Raw genomic sequence first — 10788 nt, 5'->3', positions numbered from 1 at the left:
GCTAAATATGCCATGTCCTCTGAACGAGGCAGTTTGGGTAACAACGCCCATACAATGGATGGCAGGATTTAGATAATGATCAACGCATGACATCCTGGACTTTTCATTAAGTTTGCATATCGGACATCGCAGTATAAATATGACATTTGATAACTTCCATCACTAACATGCAGCCAATAGAAAAAGTTTGAGGCAACTTCTCTGTGCATTTGGACATACCATGATAACTGTTGTTAAACTCCAGTAAATGTAGGTCTATAAGTTGCAACGTTAAATATGCATTTAAACCGCATCACTGTATCCAACAGCAGAGACCGTAGGCTAAGTAAAATAAATGCATGCAATTTGATGGAATAGAACAGCTAGAGCTCTACGCAACTTACCCGATCTCCGCCATGTCTTCTCCACGGATCCAAGGTCGGGGCGTGTCGCTGCAAGTGTAAGCTTAGGTACTTCCTCCTATTCAGCCAATGACGTTGCAATATGCATTACATTCCCGCGCCTGTGTATAATCTCCCGCGCCTGTGTATAATTACCCGCGCCTGTGTATAATTTCCCGCGCTTGTGTATGCTCCTGTGCAGGACCACCTACCATCGAAAGGGGGCAGTGGCGGACACACAGGCATACACAATATGTCAGGTTTTTTGGTATAGCAAGACTTTTGATAAAAAGCCTTTTTTTAGTATTAAAACGTGATTTGAGAAACATTTTTTTAAAACAACATTGTATTTTGGACTTTATATTTAACAGGTATTTGGAGAAAAACACGTTTTGGTAGCTATAACATGCTGAAAAATCACTTTATAATGCTCATTTTTATGAGGACAGCACCCCCTGTCCTCATAAAAAGGACAGCTGTCCTCATAGCTCACCTAGTCCTCCTTGCTCTTGGACTTTTCAGGAAATTTGTCCCCGTAACCCCAGAGACCGACACACACACACACACACACACACACACACACACTTAGGCACCTATACTGTATACACACAGGAGCATCACATGCCCATATCTCTCCTAGCGTGCCGTCAGTCTGCTTTTCATCCAGAGACTGGCAGCCCCATGTGGGAGTGAGTGAGGAGATACAGCACTGTTCCTCCAGTCAACAGCTCCATGGGGTTTGGTGGTACAGTACAGTACAGTACGCTCCCTCCACCAGTCAGTCTGTGTGTGTGTGTATGTGTGTGTGTGTGTGTGTGTGTCTGTGTGTCTGTGTGTCTGTGTGTGTCTGTCTGTGTCTGTGTCTGTATGTGTGTCTGTGTGTCTGTGTGTTTGTCCATTTGCATTTGTGTATGTGTGTGTGTGATCTGAGAGACGTGCCTGATTAACTGTCCCTGCTCTATTCTCTTGCGGTGCTGCAGGTGAGAATGAACGTTTGTGCAGACTCATAACCTCAAAGGTCACAACATAAAGTACACACACACCCATGCACTGAAAACATCACAGGCAGTGCAATCATGTACATCAGAGCATCGCGAGTCACAAGCACGGACACACACATGCACGCACGTACGCATACACAAACAGAAACACACAAGAAACACACAGCCGCTTCTTTTTTCTTGCTATGCCATTTCTACACTGCGTGTGTGTGTGTGTGTGTGTGTGTGTGTGTGTGTGTGTGTGTGTGTGTGTGTGTGTGTGTGTGTGTGTGTGTGTGTGTGTGTGTGTGTGTGTGTGTGTGTGTGTAGTTAGTTAGTTAGTTGCTTTATTAACATGTGTTTCCATGTGCATGGACATGTTTCCTCATTACTGTGCACCATCTGTGTGGGTGGCGTGTACTGTACGTAGGTATGGGGTGTAATTATGGCTTTCTGTTTTAAACTCTGTATCCTCATTAATGTGTGTGTGGTTCTGCATGGGTGATAGTTTGTTTGTGTGTGTGCAGGAGCTATTGAGCGTGCCTGCGGCATGTGTGTGTGAGAGAGGGAGTGGCGCCATATGTCTAGGGTCTTTCTCCGTTCTTCTCCAGTGTTTTCTCCATTTGTCTCCATTGTCTGTTGTCCGCTGTGTTGCTTCCTCCATGTGTCATTGTGTCATCAGCCATGAGCAGCCTGTGTCTTCATCTTCCGGAGGTGGCACGGCCTGATGGGGAACATTATTACGGGCACTTCACATAGGAATGTGCACAGTTACGCACACGCACGCGCGCACGCATGCACACACGCACGCACGCACACACGCATACACACACACACACACACACACACACACACACACACACACACACACACACACACACACCCTGTTCCTGTGGTCTGGCAGGAGTTAGCTCAGAGCATTAGTTTGTTATTCTTCATACCATTATTATTCATATCTGCTGCTGCTGCTGCTGCTGCTGCTGCTGCTGTTCTTCCTTCCTGTTTAACTGTCTGGTTTCTGAAGTGTGTATCTAGGGCAAGGTTTGGCTGTGTGTGTGTGTGTGTGTCTGTGTGTGCGTCTGTGTGTGTGTGTGTGTGTGTGTGTGTGTGTGTGTGTGTGTGTGTGTGTGTGTGTGTGTGTGTGTGTGTGTGTGTGTGTGTGTGTGTGTGTGTGTGTGTGTGTGTGTGTGTGTGTGTGCGCGCGCGCCTGTTTGTCAGTGTGAAGTCCGTATGAGCTTGTGTGTCATAGATGGAACTGGTCGTGATTGAGAGCAGTGTGCACTGATTGACCCGACCCACTCAAGGTTGTTTAGCACCTGTTCAGTCCGACTGGGAAAAGGGCTCTACTGTGCGTGTCGGCTGTGGGCATGCGTGCGTGCGTGCGTGCGTGCCTGCGTGCGTGCGTGCGTGCGTGTGTGCGTGTGTGCGCGGGCGTGAGTGCATACTGTATACTGTACATACTCACAGTGAACACAGCATTCCTCTGTTATGTGTTTAAAGGTGCACTGTGTAGGATGGTGGTCAGAGTGGGTATTGCAATTATGCTACTTATTGAAACGGTGCTGGCCATTGAATTTGTGATATCAGTGCCTGGAACCGGTAGCCTATATAACATGCTAATTAGCAAAATACACAAAACCAGCCTACCGGTATACAAATCTTACATTATAAATCAAATATGGGTCTTCTACACCTTGACGCTGTCGAAATCATTGACCCAGATGCAATGCAGAAAGGCGCGGTGGATCCAAAGGGGTATGGTCGTCGTTTGCGGTTGTTGACTTTTATTTTGACAAGTTGCGGCCATTCTGTACGGTACGTTCATGAAAGGTTTGGTATGAATGTGTTATGAAACAATCATGAATGCTTCGTGTAGACGTTATAACAGCTGTTATGAATGTGTTATGCAGTAACACGTCAAGTAAAGTGTTACCTAAAATTCTATTTTTGGACATTCAAAATGTGAAATATGAAAAGTGCAATTTCCCCAGTTTAGTGAATACTTACATTTTCATTGTGGTGGTAAGTATTCATGAAAAAGGTAACAGTTGTGAATGGGCAGCATGAATTCTGGAAATAAACAACTAAAAATATTAAGGGCACCTTTAAGAGGCACAGCCCTATCTCTGCTTTGCTTTACAGGGCTATCTGCGTTTTAGCAGGAGTCTGTCTCTGCCTTTCTGAGAGATAAACTGAATAGGAGCTTACTGTGACTCTGCAGAGTGCTTTTGGCTAATGGAAAATAATAACACCGTGTGTGGTTAGACAAGCATTACACAGACAGTGAAAACAGCTTTTTGGAAGGATGTCTGTCACTTTTTTCACTTTCTTTCTTTCTTTCTCTCCTCTCCTCTCCTCTCCTCTCCTCTCCTCTCCTCTCCTCTCCTCTCCTCTCCTCTCTCTTGCCTCTGCCTCATTAGTGACTTGTACAGAGCCGCACTCGTTCTCGGTATCTCAGAGGACAGTCTGCTTGTCCAATACCCTTGCTTAACTTTATGGGCTGCACACGCACGCACGCACGCACGCACGCACGCACGCACGCACGCCCGCACGCACGCACGCACGCACGCACACACACAAACACTGCAGACAGATCGATACTTAAATGCATACGCCACCTGCAAGCATTACACAAACATGCATGCGCTCACGCACGCACGTACACACACGCATGCACGCACGCACGCACGCACTCACACATGCACACTCACACATGCACACACACACACACACATACACACACACACACACACACACACACACGCACACACACACACACACACACACACACACACACACACACACACACACACACACACACACACACAGACTACATTGGAATAAAAGTAGCATTGATGTAAACGAACAGGTAGACCAATAGTCTAATTACTGCACACAGCCCATGAATGCACAAACGTAGTGAACAGGAACTGTTTTTCTCTCACTTGCGCTCTCTCTCTCTCTCTCTCTCTCTCTCTCTCTCTCTCTCTCTCTCTCTCTCTCTCTCTCTCTCTCTGTATCTCTCTCTCTCTCTCTCTCTGTCCCTCACACGCACGCATGCATGCACGCATGCACACACACACACACACAAATATGTGTATGGGGTCCCAGGCCAAAAAGGTTGGGAACCACTGGCCAAGGATGTAGTGACAGCATAGCAGTCCAATACAATAAAATAGAAAAGAATAGAATAGAATGGAATAGAATAGAATAGAATAGAATAGAATAGAATAGAATAGAATAGAATAGAACAGAATAGAATAGAATAGAATAGAACAGAATAGAATAGAATAGAATAGAATAGAATGGATCAGAATAGAAACGAACAGAACAGAAGAGAATAGAATAGAATAGAAAGACTCTAGAACAGGCTGCCCGAGGAGACAGTGATCTGGAGGAGGCCAGAGGCTGCAGCAGTCCTTCATGTCCTTTATATCCTCTTCTCCTCCACAGCCAGATGGTCCACATACACTCATGCATAGAGTACAGCTTTAATGACCACAGGGAAGGTGTATAACTTCTAGCTGCACACACTTTGACTTTGCACCTTAGTGTGACTGTGTTTGTGTTTGTACTGAAGGATACATGTGTTAGGTTTATACTTAAGGATACATGAGCAAAGTGTGTGTGTGCGTGTGTGTGTGTGTGTGTGTGTGTGTGTGTGTGTGTGTGTGTGTGTGTGTGTGTGTGTGTGTGTGTGTGTGTGTGTGTGTGTGTGTGTGTGTGTGTGTGTGTGTGTGTGTGTGTGTGTGTGTTGAATATACTGTATGTTGTATGTGAGGAGCACAGTGCCTGGGAGTGAGGTGCAGTAATGGATGAATGGGTGGTGGGGGGGTCCTGTGCACATCAATGATGAATGTCAGCATGTGCTTTAGTTGCTCTGCTACCGCCTGGAGATGTAACATCAGATCTCTCTCTCTCTCTCTCTCTCTCTCTCTCTCTCTCTCTCTCTCTCTCTCTCTCTCTCTCTCTCCCTCTCTCTCTCTCTCCGCAGGTCTTTGGGGACTACTACCACTTCCAGCATCGCTCTGTGGTGAAACGATCTCTCTCTGCTCATCAAGGACTTCATGTTCGCCTGCACTCGGAACCACAGGTACACACACACACACACACACACACACACACACACACACACACACACACACACACACACACACACACACACACACACACACACACACACACACACACACACACACACACACACACACACACACACACACACACACACACACGCACGCACACGCAAACAGACACACAGACACAAACAGACAGACACACACAGATGTCAGTGTCAAAGAGGATGACAGCTTTTGCAGGTTAACTCTTGTGATCTTCAAAGACTGCAGAGGTAGAGGGAGAGGCGTAAATTCTGGATGCCAGATCCAGACTCCAGATCATGTGTTTTCCTCCTCTCGTGAGGCCGCAGCTGCTTCAAGTTGTAGAAATGAAGCACTGAGAGCAATTTCTGGGTTCCCATCTGTTTAGACACGTACGTATGTGATGTGTCAGGTTTTAGATACGGTGTTGACAAACATAACACATTTGTAGCCGTACGAATTGAACCAGAAAGTGCTAAGGCATCCTTAAAATAAAGTAATAGACTGGCGTGTTTTTAATGCTCCAGCTTTAGAAAAGTGTTTGTAAGTGGTATAAACAAGCACAGCACATTTCTGGGAGGAAATACAGTAGGCCTACTTAATCTGAATTTGGTTATACAGGTATTAGATAAATTTAATGGGCATTAAGAGGTATTTGAAGGTTCTTTCTTTTAGCTAGTGACTGGAGAATGTTTCAGTCTCTGGGCATTTTGCCGTTTTTATTAATTTTATTTTTTTAATTAAGTTTTCAGCTAATGCATATGCCCCCCCTTAGCCGCTTAATATTACCCCACCCTTTCTCATCTCTTTTGGTTACCACAGGCTTCAATTACACTTATCTTAATTATGTTTGATAGCGGTGGCCAGTAATATAGTAAATGCATTATTCCAAATGGCAAATTATATCCTAAGTGCATTGCAAGTGGGCTCGAACTGAAGGGGAGCAAATATGGCTAACTGTGCTAATGCTAGCAGCGCTTATTATGCTCAGGAGCTTTAGACTGTATTTGGTAATGACAGTAACATACATGAAACCCATCTGCCCTGGCTTATAGGCCCAGAACTGACCCTGATAGAGCCTCGGGGTAGAGCTTGAGTCATACCTGCCAAACTCTGAAGTGAGAAAAGTGGGGGATTTTAAATAGAAATATTCAGTACATTCCAATAGCCGTTCTGCATTCTGATTTCTTTATTGCCATCCATTTGACAGGCTTTTGCCTACAGGAAATCCAAAGTGCTATGCAATATTGGCAGGGATCTCATCTGTCATTCTGCTTTACATTTGTAAAGTAAACCTCATTTAACAGCGTAATGGTGATGCCTCTGTGACTCTCTGTGTCTCTGTGACTCTCTGTGTCTCTGTCTCTGTCTCTGTCTCTGTCTCTCTCTCTGTCTCTCTCTCTCTCTCTCTCTCTCTCTCTCTCTCTACCTCCCTCCCTCCTCTGATTAGTGCCTTGTTTGCAAATAGATTTATCGTCCAATTAGGCTTCAGGCTGCCACTCGGTTGACAAATGGCCTTAAAACTCCTATAGTGCACTTAGTGTGTTCCATTGCGTATATAACATGATACATTTTACAAATTGTACACAATGCACAAATACATGAATTGGACCATCAGTTAGGAAAGTTAGACAGTAAATTACAGGGAATGACTAAGGTCAGGGGGGTAGATCAAGTGGGTCTAAATTCGAGAGGGAAGGCTGGAAATACTGGCAGCTGCTCTCTCAGTCGTGTGTATCACCCATGGTCCTTCAGCTGCGGAGCTCCTCATGTCTCCAGAATGTGTGCTGAGGTCAAGACAGGTTCAGGGAAACACATTGAATATTGGATGCATTGTTATGATATACAGTGTGTGTGTGTGTGTGTGTGTGTGTGTGTGTGTGTGTGTGTGTGTGTGTGTGTGTGTGTGTGTGTGTGTGTGTGTGTGTGTGTGTGTCTGTGTGTGTGTGTGTGTGTGTTTGTACAGTATGGGTATGTGGCTGAGGGGTTGTGAATGAGTGAGAGGAGGTGTGTGTGTGTGTGTGTGTGTGTGTGTGTGTGTGTGTGTGTGTGTGTGTGTGTGTGTGTGTGTGTGTGTGTGTGTGTGTGTGTGTGTGTGTGTGTGTGTGTGTGTGTGTGTGTGTGTGTGTGTGTGTGTGTGTGTGTGTGTGTGTGCGCACGTGCTATGAGAGGCACCATTGAAAGTATGCCGTGATTTACCTTTAAAGCCTAACCTTTCAAGTGGAAATGAAGCAGTGACCTAATATAGGGGTCTATAACACCAGTAAGATAAGCCAGCAAATATATTTTTTTTTGAAGTCTGAAATTTAAGCCGTTAATAAAAAAATAAAGCACAAACACGTAACGTTTCTGTTAACGTTTCCAGCCAACAGCGGGTGACGTCACGCGAATGGTAGTGTCCTATTCCTAATGCTGTTATGATAGTAGTGAATTAAACATTTGGGACTTGCGTGGCTGATTATGAGCTTATTTGCTTAACCCAAATGAAGCAAGAATACGTGTTTGGGTGGGACAGAACAAATATGAGGCATGAAGGCAGACAAGACATCCCATCACATGAACCACAGGTTTTTTTGCTAAGGTGACAAGTCGCTAACAAATTTTGGTATGAGCCAACATGATCACTATTCATAATCGTGCGATGTCGTGCAATGTTGCAGTTCCCTACCTTCATCTTCCGATGATTTCGCCAACATTTTCCAAGCACTTGAATTAGGCTACTTTGACATATCCGTGCCCACTTTTATCAGTGTTATCCAGTCAACAATAATCTAAGGCAACAACGCTATTCCAGCCAGTTTGAGGATGCATCCGCGACTTCAATAACATAATAGTTTACTACAATAGATGCAGCTACTTTAAGCATGCCATAACTTAATGTAGGCCATGATAGTTTAACGTGTCATTCCCCGTGGCATCAACTTCAAATCCCCAAAGCTCCTCCGAGAGCGAGACGAGACGAGAGAGGGGATGGGATAGCCACACACACAGGCTGCGTCCCTTCCCTTCACAAAGCTTTCCAAACTTCCGCCAATTTTGCAAGTTATTTTCTATTACTGAATTGAACCACATAGCCAACTTAAAGACATGGGCTTTCAGATTAGCGTCCAACAATGCAGGAAAAAGACGTTATTGACGTTATTGGTGACGGTCTGTCACTACAAACCTATGAGATCGAGCAGCCCCAGTCCTGACTCCTGTCCTATGGTGGATGCAATGGGTGGATGGCTGCAGCTATCCCACCATGCTCGTAGCAAAGGCTTTTTGACACAAAGTGATAATGACACTTGGCATTTCTCTTTCATCTGATAGTAGGTCTATACCATAAAAGACCCAGGGACAATGTAAAATGAACCCCTCGTCCTTCTTCAATTTTACAGCCACGATTAGAGTCAGTCAGTGCTGTAGTTAGCACACGCTAACGTTAAGTGAATGGAAGGCTACATTAGCCACCAACTTCTACCATTCGCGTTACGTAGGCGTTGAACATGGCTGCGCCCTTGTGGAGAAACTCGGTAATAACATGTCATTTTTCAGCAAAACTACTTAAAAGTGCAGTTCAACGAACATCCATTCGTTTATGAAAATAAATAAGCCGCCAAAAAATTATAATAGTTGTCAGTGCTTCATTTCCACTTTAAAGAAAACTCTCCTCTGATGTAACACTCTGTATCCAAATGGTCTAAGGTGACTTAACAGTGTACCTGTAAGTGAAAGTGAGAACATTGCTGATGCTGCATTAATGTGTTCTGGGAAAACACAAATAAAATAATATGATACTCTATAAACAATGCAGGGGTTCAGTGGACATGACTTTCTGTGACACATTTCTGTAGGTTGTGTAAGTTAATGTCACACAAATAAGCCCTGTGAATGCCTGTGTATGTATGACATGTAACACACTTGGGGGAAAGTAAAATGTTCATCTCCTGTGTGACATTAAAGTTCATGAATGCTGCAACATGTTTGTTGGTGACTAGTGACATTCTCTGTCTGTTGTTCTCTCTCTCACACTCTCTCTCTCTCTCTCTCTCTCTCTCTCTCTCTCTCTCTCTCTCTCTCTCTCTCTCTCTCTCTCAGGTGTTGTGGTTGGAGCAGCAGGTGATAAAGCAGAGGAGACGACGGGAGGTTTTCACTGAGCCGTCTGATCCCAAGTTTGCCCAGCAGTGGTACCTGGTAAGTGGAGAGCATACAGTCACTTCACTCAGCTATACCAGAAACCAGTCACCACAGCCCCTATGGTAGCTCAACCTGACTCACTCCACGGTCACTACGGACACAGGCTACATAGATCAGTCTGTGATTATGCACATAGACTATAGATATTATAGTTACAATGCCCTTTTGATCCGTTACCAAAGACTCAAACTAATAATACCAGACTTTCACCTTGAATGTTAAGTGGCTAGATCAGTGTAGCGAAGGGGAGGAGAGTTGCCCAGTCGGGACACGAACCCAGACCTTCTGAGGTAGTAAACCGGGGCTCTGACCGCTACACCAAAGAGCCAAGCTTGTTGGCGTGACAGTCAGAACACACCCACTACCCTAGTGATGGTCTCTCCATTACAATGCCTTCCCCCTCGGGAAGCGTACCCGTGCACTTCACACACTCATTGTGTCCCTCGCGCAACTGCCCAACATGTTTCTCCCATCCAATGTACCCCATCATCAATGCTTCACCCATCACTGGGGTCCCCAATCCTGGGGGTCCCTCACATGGAATTATGGCTCACACACAATAGTTACGCTTCCGATGGCCTCACGGTAGCCATCCCAGTTCTGACACCATTTGTAGCGAAGGGAAGTACAGTTGCCCAGCCGAGACTCAAACCCAGACCTTCTGGGGTAGTAAACCGGGGCTCTGACCGCTACACCAAAGAGCCAGGCTCGTTGGCGTGACAGTCAGAACCAAAGAGGCTTGAGACAAGAGGGCTTACTCACGTCATAACAGCGTAGTACGAAATGATGGCGAGGGGAGTACGGAAATTTTATTCTTCTTCTACGGTCAGTATTGGAAGCATCAGGGAAGCATGCAATGACACTTCCGCGAGGGTTGGAGTGTGGAACAGGTCATAGGACAGCGTGAATGTTTGTCAGCTGTCCTTAATCACTCCCAGCAATTACTGCTGACACACAGCTGCCGTTAATTTGGCCACAAATTATCCATCATGGTGTCGCCCCCACTGACCATGCGCAAGGGAGTACGGAAATTGTATCCATCGCACCCACTGACCAATGACCATGCGCAAGGGAGTTAATTTTCCATCCACTCGTGTCCTCAGGCAACGCCCCCGTACTACACCGTGGCCAATGCATTTCCCCCCGAGA

At 45.5% G+C, this 10788-nt stretch overlaps 1 protein-coding gene across 1 annotated transcript in view; it reads left to right on the top strand.

Annotated features, from left to right (window-relative positions):
* furinb (furin (paired basic amino acid cleaving enzyme) b) overlaps positions 1-10788 on the top strand; it is a 151394-nt gene that overhangs the window by 35183 nt on the left and 105423 nt on the right. Inside the window, exons 3-4 of the mRNA XM_063196583.1 lie at positions 5355-5453; positions 9541-9636. Coding sequence (XP_063052653.1) covers positions 5355-5453; positions 9541-9636 — 195 coding nt within the window. The remainder of the gene's footprint in view (positions 1-5354; positions 5454-9540; positions 9637-10788) is intronic.

Source organism: Engraulis encrasicolus, chromosome 4, assembly GCF_034702125.1.
Source record: "Engraulis encrasicolus isolate BLACKSEA-1 chromosome 4, IST_EnEncr_1.0, whole genome shotgun sequence".
In the NCBI taxonomy this organism is placed as follows: domain Eukaryota; kingdom Metazoa; phylum Chordata; class Actinopteri; order Clupeiformes; family Engraulidae; genus Engraulis; species Engraulis encrasicolus.
The sequence above is the reverse complement of the archived record's forward strand: the minus strand, read 5'-3'. Positions and strand labels throughout refer to the sequence as shown.